The sequence below is a fragment of the Mytilus trossulus genome, chromosome 6 (genome assembly GCF_036588685.1).
Source record: "Mytilus trossulus isolate FHL-02 chromosome 6, PNRI_Mtr1.1.1.hap1, whole genome shotgun sequence".
Taxonomy (NCBI): Eukaryota; Metazoa; Mollusca; class Bivalvia; order Mytilida; family Mytilidae; genus Mytilus; species Mytilus trossulus.
This window is the reverse complement of record NC_086378.1, coordinates 77,840,377-77,866,609: the sequence shown is the minus strand read 5'-3', so window position 1 is coordinate 77,866,609 and position 26,233 is coordinate 77,840,377. Positions and strand designations below refer to the sequence as shown.

Genomic DNA, 26,233 nt, shown 5'->3' with positions numbered 1-26,233 from the left:
GATGACTACTAATGAAGGAGCATGGATCGATCACAAGAATTTGGTGTCGATTAACTAGACGACTTACAATGTTTGATATTCATTCTCACAACTCGTACGTATCTATTATCGTAATACAGTACTTTTGCAATTAGATGTCCCTTCAAAATGAAAAAAAAAGGACTCTATATGTACAAACGGATTCTTCTTTAAAAAGAAACTTTTCCTGGGCTATCGATTACATGTTATTGACGGTAAATTGTTCACTTTTCTTATCAAATTATCTGTATCAAAGCATGTTGGCGTTTGTTTTTGTAACACTCATGTTACTCTTGGTCCGTATTTTTCTTCTTATAGATAATGTTGTTGTCTCGGTTTTATTTTTTTCTAAGTTTTTTTTTTTTTGCTTTTGAACAGCGGTTTACTACTGTAACCTTTATTTCCTACGGTAAAAATGCTTTGCGGAGTATTTGTATTTGATAGTATAGATAATCTTTCTGTTTGGGTGTACAGAAATGTTTTATGCGATGGTCAGTATGGTTAATACTTTAGCTGAGACAGATTCAAATGTTGTTTTCATATCTTACTGAAGAGTTGTTATCATGCAAAAGGGAGTCGATAACATTGTTCTAAATTGTATTTTACTTAATTCGTAATTTTTACTTTATCACGAAGGTGTGTGCTTTATACAGTATATAAAAACAAAAAATTAGAACAAACAAAACAATTCTCTTAGTTACTGAAATTCATGCGATAGTAATTTACCTGCTGAATAGAATTAATGCTGTCCTTCGTTATACGCTATTTTTTTTTGTATAGAGGGAACATTTTAAAATATTGCAATTTCGAATTATACTCGTTGAATACACAAAATTTGATGTATTTAACTTTAGTAAAAAAAAGCTTTATAGAACTTAAAGAAATGATACTATAACCAATAACTTGCAATTCTAATATGTATTGATCATAATGATATATATGTAGTCATCGGGATGGTATACTTGTGATTAATATTCTCTTATGTACATGTACGTCTTTTTTAGCAAGGTTACACGATGTCTCGCCTGTTATTGTTGGTGGCATTTTGTTTGTCGTTGGGTATAATAACAGCACAAAATGGTAAGATTATTAATCCAACAGTTATAACACGTCTCTTTATATATATTATATCAACTTAATGAGAAACAACAATATGTATAACTATAGAAGAGTTCAGCCAAAAAAAAAACCATAATTCTATAGAATGATGGAACATGTTCTGGTTGCTTTATATTCAAATATAATAAAGTATGTTCAACAATAATCGTAGGTCAACGGAGAATTTTAAAATATACTAGCGGGCTCTCCAATTGTTCAGTAGACAACTTCTTAAGTTAAAGAAATACTTTTGATCAGAATATACGTTGTTATAAATAAATATTGGCAGTTTTCAATAAAGGTATCAATACTTGTTCTTGAACTAAAAACATATTTTTTTTTGGTAATTTTTGTTCTTGTTTCAGTTACTTACACCCTTTATCTCATTTATTCAGGATTTTTTTTTCGATGATACCAGTCTTATAATGTTGTTCACCTGAAGCTCGTTATAAATAAAAGCATCAGTGAAGCTTGAAATAAAAAACATATTAAAACTAAATGACGGACGTAGTTATAGAGCATAAAGATCCAAAAACTAAAAGGCTTGTCCAAATAAAGATGCTTATTGTATCCTGCAACCGAATATGTAACAAAACATTTTACCAGAAATTGTGAATACATTTTTTAAAAATTTTACAGGTATTGAATATTTTATACATTTTTCAATCCGATAAATTAGTTAGAAATGTATGTTATCAGCACTTTGGTCAGGTTGTTGTCTCTTTGGCAGATTCCCCATTTCCATTTCTAATTGTATGTCTATTCTATTTTAAGATGCAGTGTGTGTCTCTGGTGAACTAGATCTGGTATTTATCATTGATGCTTCAAATAGCATAGGTTGGGGAAACTTCTTGAGACTTAAGAATTTTCTGAGAGGATTTATCACTCACCTGTCTATAGATAATGGTGCGGTCAAAGTCGGAGCTGTCGTGTATTCAACGACGGTAGAAATAGAATTTCATCTAGACTCGTACACCACAGCAGCTGACATTGATAAACACTTGTCAAAAATAAAGTACACCGACGGTGTAACCTACACAGCTGGTGCTTTAAACGTAACCAAAAACGTCTTATTCACTGCGGCTAAAGGGGACAGAGAGGATATCCCTAATTTCGTCATACTGGTCACAGATGGAAATTCAAATTATCGAAAAGATCTCACTATCCCATATGCTGACAATCTTAAGGAGGTTGCAGTTATTTACGCTTTAGGTATTGGTAAAGAACTTGAGGAATATCCACAAGAGTTATTGGAGATTGTCCGACAACCGGAACTTGGGAATGCTGATATGTATCAAATGTTGAAAGATTACCAAGCCCTCGAAGAATTAAAAAATGCTATCTTCGACAATATGTGTCCAAGTAGGTCAAATAATGTTTCATTAGACAGTTATATGCTATAAAGTGAAATAGGAAATTGAATTATTTTGTAAATCAACTTTTCAATATATGTGTAACACAGCTTTCTTGTAAGTTTAAAGTCTTCCATTTTACTACAGTTTTACTATGCATGATAAAATAAAAAAGGTAAAATCACAAAAATACTGAACTCAGTGGAAAATCAATACGGAAAGTCCATAATCACATGGCAAAATCAAATAACAAAACGCATCAAAAACGAATAGAAAAGAACTATCATATTCCTGACTTGGTACAGGCATTTTCAAATTTTCCGTCATCTTTTATATTCGCATTCTATATACTTTTTATTTGCAAATATATGTTATCAAACAGTGCTACTAATCACATGTTTTATTGTTTTCCTATAGTTATACAACAGAATACAGTTATACAGAATGGTAAGAACTAAAAACGATAAAAAAAATAGAATTGTTATTTTGAATTTTGCATAATGTACAAGAAATAAACGTTACAAAAAAGTACCATTTATATAATGAAAGAACGGTTCCAAACATATTTGGGCTCTTGTGGGTCTTCAAGTATCGGGATACTGACAGGGAGTGTTATATAGGTATATATGTACACACAATTACATATAATTAAAAGAATGCCATTCGATCATTCTCTGACATTATCTAACACGTAAACACAATGTGTTATAACTCCTTTACGTCGCTTCAACTATGCATATTCTCTATAATTGCGCTTTTATTGCTGGTAACAATGTACGAACTGTTTATTGTTAATCATGTTGATGTCTTGCGTTAGTTTGAATAAAACTGAAGGGACGACATTACTTGGTTATGACGATATATCACACCACAATCCCGATCTAAATTCCGCGGCGACGATTTTACGACCATTACTGGCTATACTGCGGAAGAAACCTGAGCGTAAGTTATCCTACGTGGGAGGGAATCGGATGCAAATTTTCTTTTTCACCCCCTGGAAGTCGATCCATACCCAACACCACCAACCAACCCCCATATATTTTAGGTCCAGATATCCGGTGTCTATATTTTACTACGAAGTGTTTACTATTCCGTTAGGAATATACTTTGTTACTTATGCGCTAATACCATTTGTCAACTGTTATGAATAAACATTTAGGGCACATCTTAATTTTTAAGCAATTAAAAGACTCAACATAGCGTGTAATGCTTTTCTAATTGCTAGATTTCTGAATCACTTAAACTTATTAAACACTAAATGTAAGTGTGGTTATTTTGTTTTATTTAAGGTTCTCCTTGCTACGAAGAAGGAAAAGTGTTTGAAAAAAGATGCCGTACATTTAAATGCATCAATTCAAAATGGAAAAAGATGGGTTTTACTGGTATGTAATTGTATAGGGCAAACTACATATATATATCATTCATCTGAACATTAGTTGACACAGTTTGAAGTTAGAAGATATTTACAATACAAAAAGGATCAAAGGCAGTATTACATATAACGTCGATGAATTTAAACCCAATACCAGCAAAGTATTTTCATAAATAAGATATTACAAAAGTAATGCTCTATAAAACAGATTGCATCATTCCAAAGATCTAAAACCACAGTGCATGTTATCATTACTGTGACCTGACAACGGCAGATCTAAAAGAGAGTCTGAAATACCAAAGGAAACAAAAAACCAATTAGGAAACAATAGTACACACAACACCATAAAGAACACTAAAGACAGAGCAACACGAATCCCACCAGAAATAAATAAACTGATTTAAAGGAAAGATCCAAAAATTTATGATGATATATCCTATAGACAATGATAGAAATAAATCCATCAATATTTTTTTTATATCAAAATAATGTCAGAAGTGAATATCTTATCAAAACACCAATACTTATAACGTTCAGGCAATACATTTTTCAGGTTTTTCTTCGTTTTTATAAATTGATTCATAAATAGATTTAATTGTTCAAGTGTTTCTTGGTGGTTCTTTTTTTCATTTTCATTGTGTCGATGTTTTCATTTGTTTTTCATGTAAATACCTTTTCTTGACCTTATGGTAATTACATTTTTTCATACTTTCAATTTATTGTCTTCAAAATTATGTGTTTTAAAAATTACGTTTTATCCCATTACCTAAGCTTCTGTAGTTTTATTGATATGCCTTTTTTTAAAATACAAATTGACTTTAAAATTGTTTGATATATGCTTGATATATATATTATTTTGTTCAGGTTGTATCAATAATGGAAAATGCTTTGAATGGGGAGAAAAACGAAGTGATATATGCTACCAATATAAATGTTCCAAACCTGCCGGTTGTAAAAATAATCTTTGTCCAAGCTACAACTACAGACTCGTCAATGCAGGTATGTCAACAAACTGTTCAATAAAAGTACATTATCAGCGCGTGTTCAAGGACAGAGTTATCGTCATAAGCTTTTTTAGTTTTCTACGAATATTGTTCCTAGTGTGAACATTGTATCACTTGCAATTTTAATACATTTTTACAATTTATTTCTTGATATTTAATGCATGATAGATTAAGATAGGGGATGAAATGACATTAAAAATAGTTTGGGTGCTGAATCTTTATTTTAACTATTTGAATATTTAAGCAATTGAAATCAAATTAAAACAGAATGTCTTGTGTTTAAGTGATTTATCTTAAACATTTATAACTTTGACTTGCAGGATGTATTGTGGACGGACAATGCGTTGATGAAAACAAAATTGTCGAGGACACGAATGTCTGTGCCAACTATCAATGTATTAGACGAACCTTTGATAACAATGAAGTTTACAGCGAGTATTTGATGGTCGGAAAAGGTTTGTGTCACCGTTTCTTCGTTTTTATTTTTTTACATCATTTTGTTTTTGGGAGGGGGGATCGGGAGAATGGTGAATGGGGGTGATGAATTTTGTTCATCAATGTTAAGTGGTAGCAATATTTAAAGATACATGGTAAATGTTTTTCATAATTGTATTTTGAACGACAACACAATTCATACGACAACATAATTCATAAATAAAAAATTAGCCAAGGCTCCGTGTTGAAGGCCGTATTTTGACCTATAATGGTTTACTTTTTTTGAAATTGTTATTTGGATGGAGAGTTGTCTCATTGGCACTCACACCACATCTTCCTATATCTATTGTTTCTTTTTGGATGTTATATTATTGGTCTAGATTTTGTAAGTTAGCAACGCAGTACCGGTTTCATTATACAAGCCGTCCGTTGTCTTGCTTAAACAATATTTTTTCTTGCACCAAAAAGATTTAAAAAAAACATTTTTCTTTATAAATATAAACAAACACTACGTTTTAAATTCCTTATTTCCTATAAGAAATTAAATTCAATATAAATTGTACTATCATATTCATACTTTAGTGTATGACACTTTATTAATAAACAAGATTAATGAAATCTGTTTTCAGAATGTGTGCGATCTGACGGAACATGTAGTGAGGTTGGTTACACTTACAAAGAACACTGCATCAGCTATGAATGTCAAGCCTCAACTTTCAATGGAATCCTAACTGCTGAATTTATACCTGTAAACACCGGTAAGTTGTTTTCTTACTTTTTTGCCACTTATAATGAAATCAAGCGTTCGAAGTTTTATGATTCAGACAGATACCGACTTTTAAAATCACATATTTGCCAGCCGAACCTTTGGTGGGTTTGTCTCATGACTCTGCTGAGTTTGTCATACAGTGATTTGTATTTTGAGTTTCATTGTTCATCCAAATCTATCGAATACTTTTATATTTCAACCAAAAATGGCCATGTTTAAATTATAACCTATTTTGCAAGAAAGTACATCACGGATTTCTTAATTTGGGAATAGTAAAACGTGTAATACTGTCATAACAAATATCTTAAACCAGTGTATCATTTGTGAGAAATAAGTTGAATATTTATTATAATATGTTGTTGTTATAATAGGTAAATGTGTGTTAGACAATTTGGTTTGAAATGTCAATTTTTCTAATTGTTTTCAGCGTGTAAATATGGAAATAAGTGTGTACAGCTTGGTGAAAGGGTAACAGAAGTGTGTGACGTATTAGTCTGCAACTATGACGACAAGGCAATGGGTTATGAACTTATGTTGGAATCACAAGGTATTTTATTTTCTAAATATTTTATGATTTCCAGGCTTTAAAAGACATTTTTCGAAATATTAGTTGCTGCATGTATGGGATATCGATATAGTGATACATTTTGAAAATATAGATATGCCAGACTCAAAACAGAGAACCAAAACTGAAGACAATTGGTTGATGTATGATCACAGTTTATTTCTAGCCAATTAAAAAAAGCCGAAAAAATACAACAAATGAAAAAAGTAAAATCACAAAAATACTGAACTTAGAGGAAAATCAATTCGGAAAGTCCATAGTCACATAGCAAAATCAAATAACAAAACGCATCAAAAACGATGGACATTTCCTGACTTTGTACAAGCATTTTTAAATGTAGAAAATGGTTGATTAAACCTGGTTCTATAGCGCTAACCCTCTCACTTTCACGACAGTCTCACCAAATTCCGTTATATAAATGTAAAACAGCACACAGAAAATCTTGTCAATATGCAATACTCAATGCACCAAAGAGAAAGGTAGTGTTGGATCAATTTGAAATATTTGCTCCGCAGATTGTTTTTCATCTGTATCATGAATCAAATATCCTAGATTTAACAAGAAGTCTTATTCAGTAACAGTAGAAGTAAAACCCTTGGATTCCTATTTTAGAACATTTAGATTCAGTAATGCTCGAGTTATTTCAATAACTTGTGTGTTGTAACAGTATTGATACGAAGTAAATATCACATAATAATATTAACAAAGCTTTCACTGTATACATGTATGTGGGAACACTGTAAAAATATAGGATAAAAACGTGTACCCATTTGTTTTTTTAAATTCAGGCTGTGAACATAATGGACAATGTTTGATGAAAAATCAAAAGGTCTTTGAAGAAAGCACATGCACAAACTTTGTGTGTTCATACTCTAAGAGACAAAACAGGCTAGTGATGAAGGAAAGAGTTGCAGGTATATACATTTATATTCACGTTAAGTATTGACATGTAGTAAACAATATCATATAATATATCTAAATCAAAAACAAGTTGAAGAAATATTGACCTTCTAATTAATAATGCAATGCAACTATTAGGTAAAATGGTCTTCTTTGTTCAAGTATTAATTTTGTCAATTCTTTTGGTTAAAGGGGGAGGGGTGGTAAAAAGCAAACACGCATTATTTGATCACAATGCGACAACAAACCAAAAACGTGTTAATGACTTTCAAAATTTGACTTAAGAATGTTTGTTAAATCTATCAATAGCTGGTATTTCTATATACCACAACCAATATTTTACATCACATGTACCGCTTGATATAGTGGTTAGCTTCATTTGATTTAAATTTGACAAAACTTGATCGTTTATATGACTTTGTTTCATTGTTGTGTTCCTCCATAGGTTGCAAAGGAACAGATGGAAGTTGCGCTGCCAAAGGAGATGTCGTTACTCAAAAGGGTTGTATCAAGTATCAGTGCGACAACAAAGGAAATTTAGAACTGATTGAAGCAGGTTAGATGGTTTTAAAACTTAAAAGACATGTTAAAAGACTGTAAAGTCTATAATTTCTATTCATAGATAGTTTTGTCTTATAATACTTTACACTGATTGTAAGTATTGATAAAAACAACTTAATCAGTTTGCCAACACATTCTTTATCAAATTAATTTGAACATTTAGAAACCGACTGAACATTTTATAAAAGCATAACTTATAACGTAACGTTAAAAATCGTATTGTGAGGTTTCAAAATAAGAATTAAAAAAGTATTTAATAGAAAAACGACAGTAACTTCATTTTTAACTTATATATATATAAATACATTCAGGATGTGATGTTGGTGGAGAGTGTAAACCAGTTGGATCAAAATGGCGACAACCTGGGGAGTGTGCAGTGTTTAGATGCGTATTGGTAGACACAATGGACGACACTGTAGAAACAGATATTGAACAAGATTTGGGTTTGTATATTTTATATTTATATAATTTTAAGTAGCACATGTTTGTAAACTGTATGTGTAATACGAACAACGACAATAATGGTACACATATCAGCCTGACTTGATGATATCAATACCAGTCAGGATTGCGATGAATTTATAAACAACCTTTATCATGTTATTTGTAGGACGACACTCAAAATACAAACGTATATATCAAACAGCATTCGCCTTTTTTAGCTCACCTGGCCCGAAGGGCCAAGTGAGCTTTTCTCATCACTTGGCGTCCGTCGTCCGTCGTCGTCCGTCGTCCGTCGTCGTCCGTCGTCCGTCGTCGTCCGTCGTCCGTCATCGTCCGTCGTCGTCCTTCGTCGTCCGTCGTCGTCGTCGTCCGTCGTCGTTAACTTTTACAAAAATCTTCTCCTCTGAAACTACTGGGCCAAATCAAACCAAACTTGGCCACAATCATCATTGGGGTATCTAGTTTAAAAAATGTGTGGGGTGACCCGGTCAACCAACCAAGATGGCCGCCACGGCTAAAAATAGAACATAGGGGTAAAATGCAGTTTTTGGCTTATAACTCAAAAACCAAAGCATTTAGAGCAAATCTGACAGGGATAAAAATGTTTATCAGGTCAAGATCTATCTGCCCTGAAATTTTCAGATGAATCGGTCAATCGGTTGTTGGGTTGCTGCCCCTGAATTGGTAATTTTGAAGAAATTTTGCTGTTTTTGGTTATTATCTTGAATATTATTATAGATAGAGATAAACTGTAAACAGCAATAATGTTCAGCAAAGTAAGATCTACAAATAAGTCAACATGACCAAAATGGTCAGTTGACCCGTTTAGGAGTTATTGTCCTTTATAGTCAATTTTTAACCATTTTTCGTTAATTAAAGTAATCTTTTACAAAAATCTTCTCCTCTGAAACTACTTGGCCAAATTAATCCAAACTTGGCCACAATCATCTTTGGGGTATCTAGTTTAAAAAATGTGTGGCGTGACCTGGTCAACCAACCAAGATGGCCGCCACGGCTAAAAATAGAACAAAGGGGTAAAATGCAGTTTTTGGCTTATAACTCAAAAACCAAAGCATTTTGAGGAAATCTGACATGGGATAAAAATGTTTATCAGGTCAATATCTATCTGCTCTAAAATTTTCAGATGAATCGGTCAATCGGTTGTTGGGTTGCTGCCCCTGAATTGGTAATTTTGAGGAAATTTTGCTGTTTTTGGTTATTATCTTGAATATTATTATAGATAGAGATAAACTGTAAACAGCAATAATGTTCAGCAAAGTAAGATCTACAAATAAGTCAACATGACCAAAATGGTCAGTTGACCCGTTTAGGAGTTATTGCCCTTTATAGTCAATTTTTAACCATTTTTCATAAATTAAAGTAATCTTTTACAAAAATCTTCTCCTCTGAAACTACTTGGCCAAATTAATCCAAACTTGGCCACAATCATCTTTGGGGTATCTAGTTTAAAAAATGTGTGGCGTGACCTGGTCAACCAACCAAGATGGCCGCCACCGCTAAAATGCAGTTTTTGGCTTATAACTCAAAAACCAAAGCATTTTGAGGAAATCTGACATGGGATAAAAATGTTTATCAGGTCAAGAACTATCTGCCCTGAAATTTTCAGATGAATCGGTCAATCGGTTGTTGGGTTGCTGCCCCTGAATTGGTAATTTTGAGGAAATTTTGCTGTTTTTGGTTATTATCTTGAATATTATTATAGATAGAGATAAATTGTAAACAGCAATAATGTTCAGCAAGATCTACAAATAAGTCAACATGACCAAAATGGTCAGTTGACCCCTTTAGGAGTTATTGCCCTTTATAGTCAATCTTTAACCATTTTTCATAAATCTAAGTAATCTTTTACAAAATCTCCACTGAAACTACTAGGCCGCAATCATCTTTGGGGTATCTAGTTTGAAAAATGTGTCCGATGACCTGGCCATTCAACCAAGATGGCCGCCACGGCTAAAAATAGAACATAGGGGTAAAATGCAGTTTTTTGCTTATAACTATGAAACCAAAGCATCTAGAGCAAATCTGACAAGAAGTTAAATTGTTAATCAAGTCAATATCTATCTGCCCTGAATTTTTCAAATGAATTGGACAACTGGTTGTTGGGTTGCTGCCCTCCAATTGGTAATTTTTAAAGAAATTTTGCCGTTTTTGGTTATCTTGAATACTATTATAGATAGCGATAAACTGTAAACAGCAATAATGTTCAGCAAAGTAAGATCTACAAATAAGTCAACATGACCTAAATGGTCAATTGACCCCTTAAGGAGTTATTGCCCTTTATAGTCAATTTTTAACAATTTTCATTAATTTGGTAAATTTATGTAAATTTTTACCAAATATAGTTCTCTGTTACTAATGGGCAAAGTTCATGATAGATATAATTGTAAGAAGCAAAATCGTTCAGTAAAGTAAGAACTTCAAACACATCACCATCACCAAAATACAATTTTGTCATGAATCCATTTGTGTCCTTTGTTTAATATGCACATAGACCAAGGTGAGCGACACAGGCTCTTTAGAGCCTCTAGTTAACTCTTCTCCCTGAACTCATTAGTAATATTTCTATTCTGCCATTTATCAGCATATCTATATACATCGTGCAGATACTATAAACAGTTTTGTCAAACTCGAGACTAATAACTACGTGTTATTAGATATACAGGTGGTGCGTATACGTACATTGTACGAGGAGGCGACGACCAAGTTGACGTCCTTGGTGTCCATTCATTTTCATACGTATTTTCCCACCTTGTTTTTTTTATATATAGCTATATAGAATTACATTGTATGAGATTTTACTGAATGATCACTCGAAGCGTGATCGCTTTAAAACCTTTATTGACATGATTGATCGATATCATGTTCAAAGCCAAGTTGACTAATATTTTGTCAGTTTATGACAGTGTAAATGTTTTGTTTTTGTCATTGAATTAGTTTATGTTTAAGTATAACCCTAATGTTCATTTTAGAGATGACGGTAAATATATCATTTAATCGTAAATCTAATCGCAAAATAGGTGAAACAAACTAACATACATTTTCGATTTTGCAGAATGTCACAATTTTGATGGAGAATGTGTTAAACCTGGTGAGGAATTCGACGACCATTGTATGACCTACAGATGTAAAAACAACGGCAAATTAGATAGAGTTGGTGCAAGTAAGAATTCGATTATTATAGATTGCTTGATTTGTATAACAATCTGCTAAAACATGTTTATGAAAGGATATTAGATAAGTGTAGATGTTAAAGAACTATGTTATATTCTGCATAATTAGAAAAAAGTTAAATTAGTCTTTATTAGTGCAGAATGTATAGCCTATGAAACTATGAAAACATTGAATTACAAAATGTTAAAGCCACATCTTGTTTATGCAATGTTTTATATTGACTAGACATCTGTTGAATAAGCGAATTCTTGTTGAATGCGTATACTAATGTTAAAGTTGAACTTAAACAAAACTGCTATTTTTCTGTTCCAAACAGAATGTGAATATGATGGTAAATGTTATGATATCGGAGATGACTGGGTGGACAGGAAGAGATGTAAACACGTGGTTTGTAGGGCTGACAAAAAATTAGGGGCTGTCTTCTTTAGAAGGAAATACGGTAAGATCATATGCGAATTGATACTACTAGTATTTTAATAATTCCAGTTAAGTTGAAATAAGGTACACTTAGTGTAAAAAGTTTAATAGCAAGAATACCGAATTCCAAGGAAAATTCAAAACAAAAAGTTTTTTTTATCAAATGCCAAAATCAAGGCCCAAACACATTAACTGCATGGAAAACAAATCATCCCATAGTTGTAAAATATTAAAAAGTATTGGGCCTCTTTTTATACTTACATACTAGTGTTAAATGAAAGTACTAAAACAGATACTTTACATCGAAATTTTGAGGTTTTTTTTAGTTTCTTTTGCTTGAGGTTGTTATCTGATGGCGAATGATCATTTTTGTTTTAGCAATTTTGAAAGAATATCGGTAATGTAGATTGACCGCAAATAATTTAGAATACGTACGACAAGTGTTTGTCGTTATTTACTTTGAAAAACTTTTCACAGGACAACACTAGTTTTTTTTATTTGATTTCTCTGAAAGTAACAGATCATTATATACATTTGTTACACTCTATTGTTAAACATGTTTTGAAAACCATTTTGCAGGTTGTAAAGATGACAAAGGAAACTGCTTTGCACCAGGAGAGTTTGCAGTGAAGGACGGAAGTTGTGTGAAATATAAATGTTATTCAGACCATATATTGAGACGAGAAGGTTAGATTCCAAGTTATGAAATAATACGCTTTTATAAACAATAACGTCCCCTCAATTTTTCCAGTAACGAAATCAGATGATATATCTAGTATTATATTTCGAATAATAGGAAACAAGTTAATACTTAGGCTAGCATATATAATAGCTTGATGTTTGGAGTATTACATTTTGTAAATGTTTCTAATGGAACTCATTTCAACAAAATGTGTTACATTACGGTTTTAACTCGACAAGTCACGGTTTTGAGAGGTATTCCTTTTTTTTAAGTTTTCTGCTTGGGTAAATATTCTCTTTCTTATTCACTCTTTAGATGCGTAAGCAGTCTTATAGTGCATTCGGATTATAAAATTTTTTTATTCAATAAATATTATTGAAATACCTTCACAGATTGCGAGTTTAAGGGCAAATGTTATGGCTCTGACGAGACATGGGTTGATATGTCTGAATGTCTGACTTTATCCTGTTATAAAGACGACTTCACTGGCGAATCGGAACTGTCTTCTTCTCCATACGGTAAGTACAGTTTTAGAGTGAAGTTTTAATAAACATAAATATAGTTTTAGAATGTTAATCATAAAAAAAATCAGAATTATTATTGTATGTAGCTAGTCAAAAATGTTGATAGACGAAAACAAATTCTTAAAATATACGTGCTCATGGATTCAATATATTTTGATAATTTAGCGTTTCTTTAGCCGATAATTTGATAATTGGGAATGCTTTTCATATATATATAATTCATAATAACATAAGTATTATATAAATATTTTTAAAATATTATTATTCTTTTGAGTTCAGTTCTTTTGCGATTTTACCTTTTAAATATCAATTAGTTTTTCTTTCCTTTTGAAGCATTAACCATATATGCTGTTAATATTCCATCGGTTGAATGGAGATTAATTTGTACAAAATATCAAAAATGGATACAATTTCTAGTCATTAGTTATTTTAATTGACTAGCATGTGAATTATAAATACATGTAGGGCTTTGATTTCGTATGGTTTTTCTAGCATCAAAGTTAAATCAAATTTGAGAAAGAGAAAACAACGTTGCTTGTCGGACTACTTATTCTTGACAAAAAAAAAATCATTAACTTTATCTAAATCACACGTATTGACTATAGTATATTAATTTTATGATATTTATATGGAATTTGTTATTATTTAGGTTGCTTGGAAGAGGGCATCTGTAAAAATCCTGGTGATACATATGAAAAGGATTGTCAAAAATATGAATGCCAGCCAAATGGACAAGGATTCCAGATAGTTGATTCTAGTAAGTTATCTAATGAAAGATTAAATTAGCTTTGTTTTTATAAAGCGTCATGAACAACAGTTTATTGGACTTTGACAAACGCTATCAGAGAACCCATTTGACTCTTTAGCTATTTGTGCACACATATGTAAGTTCTCTCTCTATTCTATGTGTATAATGAAACAGTCTTAAAAATCAAAGTTGGTCTGTTATATTTGGGTACTTTAATTGGTTATAACGAAACAGTCAATGTAGGTTTGACGTCTTTACATATATAAATCAAAGGACAAATTGTCATTTTAAAGTTTACCTAATGGTAAAACAAAAGTGAAATATCAGCATATTAAGACGTGTAAATGTCTTTTAAGTATATATAAATTAAATTCTATTAACACTTAGAAGCCAACAATGGTTTAAAAAAATGATTTTGACACAGTCAAGAGTTTCGAAGCAATCAGGATTTTCATAAGCATCACATTGTTTGAAATGAAATGCAATTACTATTGTTGTACTGTGCCATTTAGTACAAATTCGAATTATTCTCTCAGAATGTCCATGGAAAAACAACTGTAAAAATTTGAATCAGACCTGGTTTGACAAGAAGACATGTAGACGATACGGTTGTTTTGAAGACGAAGATGGATTAGATATAGAAGAAATTACCTATGGTAAGAAAAATTAATCAATTTGAAAATGTAAAGAAAATAAGTGTAAAAAATCACATAATTTGTAAAAAGTACCATTTTTGTTCTAATAGTAATAAACTTTATTTTGATTGTTTATTCATGTACGTCCATTCAGATAACGAATAAAAGCAAATAGTAATGTCTGTTCTGTTGAAAGAGTAGGTACGAACTTGCTCAATTTCTAAATTCGATATCATTAATTGAACAAAACGATAATTCATAATTTACATGAATCTTTTTAACATAAGAGCACAAACACTTTTCAAATAGTATAAAACAACGAAACTATTTTATATTGCAGGATGCCGTGGTATGAATGACGAATGTATTAATGACAGGAAAGATTTAGATCAGGACAATTGTATCAGTTATGATTGTAATAATGGAAAACTGGTGCCACAGAAAGTTGGTAAATATATTATGAGTATACGAAAATACGAGTTACACATAGCCGACACACCAAAACAACAAAACAGTGCATATTCTGCTGTGTACAACTTGTTATTTCCGATCGTTTTCTTGTTTTGCGTCTTTCGAATGTTTTCATTAGCCATTATGCAAAACCAAGAAAACAGCTCAAAGAGGTACGCCAATTTGTAGTGATTGTTTTTTCACAGAAGGGTCAATTTCAAAAAGTGCCGACAGAATAGAATTTACTATAAAAACAAAAAATAAAAATGCTTTTTGGTCAATACCTCGATTTACATATATTAAGATAGGTGTGATATAGCTTCTAAATAAGACAGCATTTTCAAGCGTCGCCATGGCTCCATCAGTAGAGCATATTACAACTAATCAAAGACTGTTTTGAAGATAAGGTTCGAATCTCGCTAAGACTTTTTGCATTTTTTGTGTTGTAATATCAAATTTTAATATTTCTATCATATTTTTTCGGCTGTTACCTTACTTCATAGAGTCATTCTGGTTCGTTTTGACTTTATAGTATACTAGTCTATTATTTAAGTAAAGAAAAAATAATGTATCGCTTATTGTGTGCATTCCCATGACTGTTCACACTCTTGACTTACTTTCTCTTCAATGTTTACATTTTTTACATTTATGCAAGGAACAACTGCCGTCAAACTGATGTCTGTACATAACCAATAACACGATACTTTATTATATAGCAATGAAGCCCAAATGCCGCGTGTGTAATATACACATAACTTAAAATGAGGCCATTGCATACATGTTTCAAAACAACACAAACAATATTCGAAACCTTTTTTGAACATAGTATTATGTGTAACAAATGAAGTTAACAGCAAATTCACGAACTGTCAGTCTGTGTACATGTAGATACTATAGTAATGACATTTTACCACCGTCCCTGCAACGGTACAAAAGTCATCTGAAAATAAAACAACACCTCAGAACAAATCAACTACACTACAAATCGTGATTGTAGGTAAAGCATCAAGAAGCTAATGCATCTGTATCACAACGAATGTCCGTTTGTTAAAATGCCATAAAAGGCCATATAACATGTTTTAGTAACACAAGGTGTTCTATGACCAGCTGATGTAGGATGTTCTCCGGTTAAACTATAATATTATTTTATCTTATCTTATAGACGATAAAACATTTAAGGACACATACAGATATACATATATTCAAAATGAGAAAAAACAGCATCCCATTTGAATTTGTTCGATATTATTTGGCTTGTTGACAAGTTACGTGATAGATACCTTATGCGCATAAAGGGGTTTAACAATTAAACAAATGCAATATAAAAATATGGATAGTATTTGCCTTGTTTTTGGTAGGAATACCTGTTCAAGGTATGAAAATAAATAATGTGACGTATGATCATGTACTATAATTAGCCTCTATTTGGCTATTTCAAACATGATTTACCTATCTTATCGAATGAAAAGAATTTACTGGAAAATGGCTCTGGCTCTTTGTTTTTCTTCTGTCTTTAAGCTTACATAGAATTTTTATATTTATTTTCCTTTTATGTTTATTAGACGGAAAACATATGTTAGCCATAATAAACTACTTCATTATACGTATATTTTAAAGAATAATGTTACCCTATTTCTTTTGAAAGGTTGTGAATTAGATGGTGAATGTATGAAAGTGAATGATTATAAAGTTGACTCAGAAAAATGTATTAAATACAGATGTGTTATGTCAAGTGCTGGAGACGGATTTATTGCTACTAAAATCAAAGAAATAAGAGGTTGGTAATACTAATGTATCAGATTTTATCCCATAAAGAACATTTACAATGATAACTGATGGTCATTCAAATGTGTCTCTAATATTTTATGTATTTCTAGTAAGAAATATCCATTCTTATTATCATTTGATTCAATACTTGTAGATCACTCCGAGAAAGACAAATGCGATCATTTTACGTGCTTATATTTTAATAAATACTTGTAGGTTGCCTAGACCACGACCAATGTTTCTTCCCTGGAGCTAAGAAAGTAGAAGATTGTAGTACCTATGTCTGTTCAAGGGACGGAACATTTAAGATACAAGATCCACGTAAGTTTATTTTGAGAAATACAGTCAGCCTTAAATTTGTATGCTTAACATGTTAGTGTCTATCATTTAGTCGATGTAATGTTAAGGTATGTACATTTTTGAACTCTATAATGCATCTGTTAGCAGATCGTTACCATGGTTACATATGATCTTTAATTTGATGTCACATGATTCAGAATATCACTAGCTTTTATCTGTGAACTCCTTCGCTTAAATAGAAAAATATCAAATCAGCAAGTTGAAAAATCAAATAAGTTATGAGGAGATGAATACTATTCCTTTAAATCGTGCAATCGGATACTCGCAAAATTCGTAAACAAGTTATATAGATTAAATTTAAGGAATAAACTTTTCAGACTGCGACTTTATACCTGACTAGAAATGATTTAGCGAGATGCTTATTCAACCTTCTTGTGTTGTAATGTTGGCTGGGAGTTGCCGTATTAAAACTAGTAACATGCCGCTTGTATGTACATAGTCAAGTCAGCAGCCTATAATTCAATAGTTGCCGTTTTTTTTCTTTTTTTTTCTTTCATGATTTTCTTCATTAATAATGGGTTTTTTTCTCGTTTGAGTTATTTTACTTGTTATTTCGGGCCCTGTCATGCCCAATTGTATAGTATTGGTTTTGCTCATTGTTGAAGGCCATACGGTGACCTAAATGTGTTAAATTCTCTGTCAATTCGGCCCTCATTTCTATATTATTTGTTAACTAATTTTATGAAGAAAATGTGTTTTGTTGCAGAATGTGAATTTCTTGGACAGTGTATACCTTTAGGAACAAAATGGAGAAATGATGAAAAGTGCAAGAAATTCAGATGCGAGCTAAGCAAGTTAACTGGTCGACCAGTTGTTAAATCATTTGTTTGGGGTAAGATATATTGGCTCTAAAGATTTGACTCATATGAATAAAAAAAATAGTGTTGTTTTAATACATTAAGACTATATTTTCACACGGCAGACAAAATAAATAATTCACATATCTATATATTAAATATTATCATGATCTTGCATATATATGTTTTATGATATTTCATGTTATTTCATGTTATTTCATTATTGTCTTAATCATTTCTATATTAAAGGCTGCATGGGAAGAAAGAAGTGTGTTAAGTTTGGTGGGAAAAGGAGATTGAGAAGATGTGTTGTACATCAATGTCAAAAAACAGACGCTGGACCCAGTTTTGTCCCTGTTAAAATTGGTAACTACTATCTTTCATTTAAAAGTAGAAAGGCAATGGAAGGAATTGGCTAATATTTTTAATGAGTATGGATAATAATCAAGATAGAAAGTAATGCAAATTGAAAAAAAAAAACAACAATGAACACTTTTAACATGCCATTTGAGAAATCTGAGTAGTTTGAAGTTTTATAATGCAAGGTGAATAAAAGATATTGCATCTTTCCATATACTGTTAAATGTCCATGTTATAGAACTGCAAGCAATTCGTACACATATATGTTATTTCCTAGGATGTCTAAAGGACAATGCTTGCAGGCCTCTTAATTCCTCATGGGTCAATCAAGATTTATGCGTTAGAGAGACATGCGGATACGAAGAGGGTAACATGTTCCCGGATATATTGCCATCACCATACGGTGAGTTTGGTTGAGTTTTCAAATTTGGTTTACAATTAAGAAACAAAGTTAGTTCTTTGGTAAATTACAGAAATAGATATATTCAGAATAAGATACAATAGTAGATTATCGATATAAAAATACATTTTGTAGGACAATTTACGTTTTGTATTTACAAATTATTTTCTGTTATAAACTGTTATCCTTAGACAAATGAGTTCGAGCAATTTTATGCTTTGGGCAATATGATTTTTTTTAAATATCTGAATATGGATATTTTATTATCATATCACAGAGTTGTTTATTTGATTAAAGGATGCACCGATGAATCTGGAGTATGTCGACCATTTGGCGCCAAGGTCAAAGATGAGAACAATCCATGCGTTAAATACAAATGCACACGATATGGTACGATGGTACCAGTAATAGTTGGTAAGTATTCGTGTTTTTATTAGCTTTCTTTTATTTACCATTTGTTTGGTGATCATTAATATACAAGAGAAGCATAATGTTGAATTGACTTATTGAAATAAGTATACATTAATGTGGGACGTAATTCAGAATTGATAGCAGAAACCAATGACACGTCTTAAATCCTTGTACAAAGTCAAGTATTTAGTTTGGTGGTTTCGTAAGTTATATTCAAGCAGCTTTAAGAAATACAAAGGACTTTGGTTTGAAGACAAACGTTTAAATGCTCTTCTATAAATATATTGAGTCAAATGTGTCTTAACGTAAAGTATAGACGTTGTATATAGAAAGAAGCTGATTGGTGGATAACTACAGATAGATACCTAAATTGTTGGGTTATGTAGGTCCGGTCAATTTTTGTTTTATATATAATTTATAAATAAAATTTATTTGAATGTATTTATTAAATAAGTGGTTAAAAGGTTAATATATGTAAGCATTTGATTGTTAAAATTAGTATTTGAATAGGTAGAAACAAAGTATATCATAGCTGATCGTAGCTGTCTGAATAGGCCTACGATGGATAGCGTATTTGATTTCGCCATAGCCATTTCAAAGTAACTTATTTTCAAGATAATTTAACATGATTCACATATAGCGTCTTTGACAGTTATTTAGTTGATTTTGCATTTTAGGATGTCCTTACAACAATAAATGTAAACCTGATGGGGCTGTATGGAGAGACACAAAAACATGTACAACATATAAGTGCAAGCGGGAAAATGTCAGTCCAACAAGAGTTATAATGCATACAGTTGAGAAGCCAGGTAAATAAATGTGTTTGCGATATTTTTGGAAGATGTTTTCAAAAAGTTCAAAAACGCTTATTCTCCTTTACACCAAGGGTATGGGTTACTTAATTAATTAGCATGCGAAGAGCTTTTCTTGATACTCAACGGAAGTTAGAAAATAACAGCTGGGAACTGGCTTATTCTATCAGTAATACAACCAACAACTCTTGTAAGAGTGCAGAAATATACATTGCAGCAGTTTAAAATAGTTAAAAACAAAATTCCCTATTCCCATCTGATTCATTTTATCTTTCAAATTGTTTGTTTCAAAGAATCAACCTGAACATTTTCTGCTATTTTAAAAGGGTGTAAAGGAATGGACGGAAAGTGTGTTAAACAAGGCGATACTAGACGATACGAATGTACTGATTATGTTTGTGACACGAGCAGAGGAGGACTTGTCATAACTGGTCAAGGTATTTATGTAATTAAGTTACGTTACAAATGCACTTGCTATGTTTATGGCACAAGCAACCGTGTTTTTAAAAATTAGAGTTTAAGCCATAATACGAGAATACGCCAAAAAAAAAATTGATTAAAAATGAAAGTAGAATCAGAAATGAGACCTTAAAAATTTTAAATTACGTATATATTACAGCAAACAACCCTCATCTCTAGGTTAATGAAAAGTTTAAATTAACCATATATGAAAATTGAGCTAGTGAAATTTGTTTATACAGAATACGTTTTAATTCTTTCAGTGTACATATTGCTATTTTATTTGAATGAAACGTCATTTTAAATTCACTACGATAAATTTGATTGAAATGTCTTTTCTCTCCAAAACTGGAATGTCTATAAACTCTTTTGTGACATTTGTTCTCTTATATGGAGATACTAGACGATAAGTGTAAAATCTTCTCCATAGATGAGAAATTTTTAACCTGCAATTTGATATCAAATTTTGTAGGATGCATGCATTGGAAGGAATGCAAACCACTCAATTCAACATGGATGGAACCAAGGACATGCATAACATACCAATGTCGATATGACCAAGTGTTAAACGATTTATTCATAACAGAAAAACAATATGGTAGGTTTGTGTATCATATCTGTTACCAACAATTAGGAAAGCATGAATAACATCGCAAACTGAATGCAATTCAATTCTAAAATATACGTCTATATAAACTTAAAGTTGCCTGAGACAATTAATGGATAAAGGAGGTTTGATAAGGTTAAAAGAATACTAAGGCGGGTGACATATGTGGAGAAGGATCGATCTGGTTTAGTTGGGTTTCGAATCGCAATCTTTTTTCTTTTGGGGGTATATTTAGTGCTATGTTTCTTTTGTTTGTCTCGTATGTCAAATTCCTTATATACCATACTATTGTATGGTTCTATTAACTAAAAACTATTACAACTTTGGTATTTCGTCTCCACCATGCTATCTATGAAAATCAATTACTAGAAACCAATGTAAGACGGCAATATCTAACACAGAAAATCCCAGTTTTAGGGTTAAAGAATAAAATGAATATCACCATCGCTATGTTTATGTTATTGTGCTTCAGGTTGCCAAGATGAAAGTGGAGAATGTTTCAGCAAAGGCCAACGAAAGCAACGAAGCTGTAATAAATTTGTTTGTAATGCAAAGGGAAACTTCCAAGTTGTCAAAGCAGGTAAATGCAGTCTTTTATTTTGCATAAGAAGATATAGATTAACATTAATTAAGTATAACCACAACATCGAATGATAACTCTATATAATTAGTTAGCTTATTTTCAGGTATGTAGGTATACAAAACCAAAAAAAGTTTAAAAAAATAAAATAATTTGTTGTTGCTATTGGTTTTTAGAAATGAATATTCCATATGAGAATCATTTACTCTATGACATTTTAGACTAATCAACAAAAGGAGATTACCGACAATGAGCATTGAAAATATCAATTTCACCAACAACTGTTTTACACCACATCAATTTTGATACGTATGCATTTAAACCTTTAGATTAAACATTAAGTAAAAGAAAAATTAAAGATACATTGATGGAAGGAAATGGTCAGTACTATTGCTAACACTATTCGCTTATCAAAAGCTCACATTAACTCACCACTGTTTCTACCAGTGTCAAACATCTCGGAGTAAGGCAATATCAATGGAACAAAACTTTAAGAAATATTGATACATAAAAGATATCTTCCTATCTGGCATATATCTCTTTCTTTGATGCACACTTTGATTATTGGAAATATGTTGGATCATTTTAGGATGTGAAAAGAACGGCAAATGTTACGCTATAGACGAATCATGGCAGGAAGGATGTGTTTGGTACACATGTGCTATGCTCGATAAAGGACCTAACTTTGTAGAAACCGAGATTGCCGAACGTCACGGTTAGTAGATGAAGATCTTCACCATAACACTATATGTTGTCGCTAATGCGAACAAAAACTTTGAAAGTTAAAAAAATGAAATATATTTTGCAAAGTAAAACATTATTTAGTTGTATATGTACCAATATTATATACGTGTCATGATCATGTCTTTATTCTATGAGATGCTGACAAATGTTCAATGTTTAGAATTTTATCAGCAGAATTTGTGCTATATTCTTATAATTGCTGTGACTTGACTTACTGACTAGTTTGACAAATAGGCGAGTATTGTAGTTATCATGAGTTTCTATGACTGAAAGTACTATAAATTGGTTTTCCTTGATGTTTATATTTTTTCGAGCTTAATTGGGGTTTTATGACTCCATCATATGGTCTTGTCGCGATGTGGTTTGAGTATCAACGAGTCAATTCTCCATCCAAGTCACATTTTTTTTAAAGGTAAACCGTTATAGGTCAAAGTACAGCCTTTAACACGGAGCATTGGTTCATGCCGACCAACAAGCTATTATGGGCCCCACAAATGACCAGTGTAAAATCATTCCAGCAGCAAAACTTATCTATTTCAAACGATAAACAAGAAACACTTATGAAACAAACCAACAAAAGAAAACCACTGAACATTATATTAAATGCATCAAGTTATTTAAACTATCGTGTATTTCAACATTGAACTTTTTTTATAGTAATTCTCAAATGCTTAATTGAATTTTCGTTCCAATTCATTATTGAAATATTTTACAAGAATATATTTTCTACATTTCAGCAAAATTATAAATGATTTGTGTTCATTTCTTACAAACAGGTTGTGTTGGAGTTGATGGTAAATGTTATGAGCCAGGAGAAACTTTCAAAGATGGATGTATATCATACAAATGCAAACCAGGAGGAGACTTCGAAGAGGAGAACTTTGGTAAGCCCTTTTCTTCTTTAATCTTGATATACAAAGTCAACTAATCTTATGTGAAAACAATAATGTTTATGTAAATGGCAGCTTTACATTAATGAAAATCATTTAACAAAAATAATGCGTTTGAGAAAACTATTTTAATCATCAAACTCTATTTAGCTTTGGTATTAGCTTTTGACTAGCAATTTAGGTCATTTATTTTTGACCATAATTCTTCACTCTAACATAAACATAATAAAATGCGCTATTATCTTGACAATAAATGCAAATTGTGTTTTTGACCAAAGTCGTCATACACACATACTGCGTTCGATGTAAGGCCCGAAGTACCATTAGGTCAGGTAAAGTAAATCACCACGTGGTTTCTTTTCAATCTTTAATAAGTATGTTTTTTTTAAACCTTTGATTGAATGATATTTAATAATTCTATTTTTTCTTCAATTATCATATCGTTAGTTTGAACGTTCAAGTTCAAGTAGTGGGTGTCATCAAAATGCATCGCTGATATTACTGAATTCATAGCATGGCATATATATAATTATAACTGATTTCAATGTCATATTATATGCAGGCTGTGTTGGATTTGACGGAGGATGTGTATTACCAGGAGAAACAATAGATAATGACTGTAACAAGTACCAGTGTGACCCGTCCTCGTTAGCCTTGCAACCAGTTCATATGTGTAAGTACCAGTGTGATCCATCCTTGCTAACTCTGAAACCCAGCATGTATACGTTAGTTATCTTGTAGGCCTAGATATCATTTATATGTGTAATTATTACTACTTGACCTGTCCTCGTAACCTTGAAAACCGGCATATATGCCAGCGTGACCTCCCTCGCCTTGCTGCCATAATATACTTTAAGCATCAGCGTAACTAGTCTTCCCCAGATCTGTAATCTCAGACGTGTTAACACGGCGTGACCACTTATCATTATATTTCCAATTATCGTTAGGTTTACTGTTGATTCCAACTTGACTCAGCTGATAAATCTATTAATAAAGTGATCTGTTGTTTGCCTCGAATGATTGATTTCTGTTGATTGACTTGTTCCAGTGACAAACATATTTTGTAATATTGGAATGAAGTATGTGTTGCCAACAGATGAAATGTGTACAAGTTTAATAAGTTGTTGCGATATTTTCTTAACACACTATGTTCCTAGAATGGCACAGGATTCGTAATTAACGTTCTTTTATCGACCTGATATGATGCATTCATTTTGCAATAAGATCATTTTTTTGTTGTATTGTTTATATTCGTTTTATCTGTTTACACTTAAAATGGTACATGAATAATTCTCTAGGGCTGTACATTTTTTATTTGGCATTTAAAATAACAAAACAAATAAAAATTTCTAAAAAGTAAAATCGCAAAATACTGAACTCCAAGGAAAATTCATAAGGAAAGTCCACAATCAAATGGCAAAATCAAAAGTTCAAACACATCAAACGAATGGATAACAACTGTCAGATTCCTGACTTGGTACAGACATTTTCTTATGTAGAAAATGGTGGATTGAACCTAGTTTTACAGCTAGCTAAACCTCTCACAGGTATGACAGTCGCATCATATTCCATTATATTGTCACCGATGAGTGAACAAAACAAACAGATATAATAGGTAAACATGTCAAAAATAGGGGTACAGTAGTCAACATCGTGTAATCATCGTAATAAGTATAAAAACAATAAATGTTACGAAGAAGCACAAAAAGACATACATCAAATTAAACATCATCATTTTCGTCTGTGTAAAATGCACCAATAAAGGATGGAAGGTTTTTAAGTACTGGTGTAAAATTGCGCGTTTTACATTCGCACAGGTAGACATAAAGTAAAAATAAAATAATAGCGAGGTTCAAAGTATGACTGGATATATAAGTACAGAGTCACGTCAAATGTATATCACAAAAATCAGACTTACCAGTGAAAGTAATATTAATAATCAAAATATTTTTGTCATTCAAAGTATGACAAGATCCATAGGTACAGAGTCACATCATAAAATAGTTTTTTCGTTCTCAGTATGATGGGATATATAAGCACAGAGTTACGTGAAATTAATATCTAAACAAACACAAATATATTAACATTTTTAAGTTAACCACGCATTGATATTGAAATGTAATGCTATAATCATAGTTTTCAAATACGAGAACAAAACACTTAACAAAATATTAGTTCTAAAAAATGTGCTTTGAAAAATACACATAATCATTGTACATATAACAAATGTTTCAATTTATGTTGTAGCTTGTAGCGTTAATGGAGTCTGTAAGGAAATTGATGATAAATGGTTTGACAAGGAGACATGTCTGGGTTACAGGTGTGTTTACAATCCAGAAACCAATGATGTTGACGTCATAGAGAGAATTTCAGGTTGGTTAAATAAAAACAGGTACCAGCTTTTTACACAACTATAGCAGATGGAATGTCTCGTCTACAAAAATCTCATCAGTTGTACCATTATCAAACAGCTGGAAAGAAAAATTAATAATGAAGCCGTTGAGCTTGGAAAGCAAGTTTTAAATATTTGGGCAAAAATGCCTTAAGATTCAAGCCAGGCTACATGATACATAGAGCCCAGTGCCTTTGTGTCACGAGGCCGAATATCTATTTGGGTCTGCCTTATTCATAGAGTATGCGCCCCTGTTTTTATGAACATGGGACCAATAATTTGGAGTAGGCAAATATTATATAGTTTAACTCAGAAAATAAAAGTCCATGAATTTTCTCTAAAATATGCCCATTTTGTTTAATATCCAAAGTTACAGTTTATCTCCTGCTTGCAACTCAGATTGCTTTAAGTGTTAGGTAATACTTCTTAATTGCTTCAACACATCGAAGATATAAATGGTTTAAAAAAAAACAAAAAAAAAACAAACC

The 26,233-nt window shown here is 31.7% G+C and overlaps 2 protein-coding genes across 2 annotated transcripts; both read left to right on the top strand.

The window, feature by feature from the left end:
* The first annotated feature begins 1,022 nt into the window (after positions 1-1,022).
* Positions 1,023-8,552, top strand: LOC134723030 (von Willebrand factor A domain-containing protein 2-like). The gene is made up of 11 exons (XM_063586662.1): positions 1,023-1,098; positions 1,891-2,478; positions 2,886-2,915; positions 3,758-3,850; positions 4,705-4,839; positions 5,165-5,299; positions 5,909-6,037; positions 6,476-6,595; positions 7,402-7,527; positions 7,959-8,069; positions 8,386-8,552. The coding sequence occupies exons 1-11, from the start codon at positions 1,035-1,037 to the stop codon at positions 8,550-8,552; spliced, it is 1,698 nt and encodes a 565-aa protein (XP_063442732.1). The 5' UTR covers positions 1,023-1,034.
* A 3,015-nt stretch (positions 8,553-11,567) lies between these two features.
* Positions 11,568-25,770, top strand: LOC134723029 (uncharacterized). The gene is made up of 21 exons (XM_063586660.1): positions 11,568-11,699; positions 12,027-12,149; positions 12,707-12,814; positions 13,202-13,327; positions 13,983-14,090; positions 14,618-14,737; positions 15,057-15,164; positions 16,812-16,943; positions 17,150-17,254; positions 18,000-18,125; positions 18,340-18,456; positions 18,728-18,853; positions 19,148-19,264; positions 19,939-20,070; positions 20,400-20,510; positions 21,005-21,130; positions 21,612-21,719; positions 22,309-22,434; positions 23,240-23,347; positions 23,916-24,026; positions 25,601-25,770. The coding sequence occupies exons 1-21, from the start codon at positions 11,651-11,653 to the stop codon at positions 25,768-25,770; spliced, it is 2,457 nt and encodes an 818-aa protein (XP_063442730.1). The 5' UTR covers positions 11,568-11,650.
* The last annotated feature ends 463 nt before the right edge of the window (positions 25,771-26,233 follow it).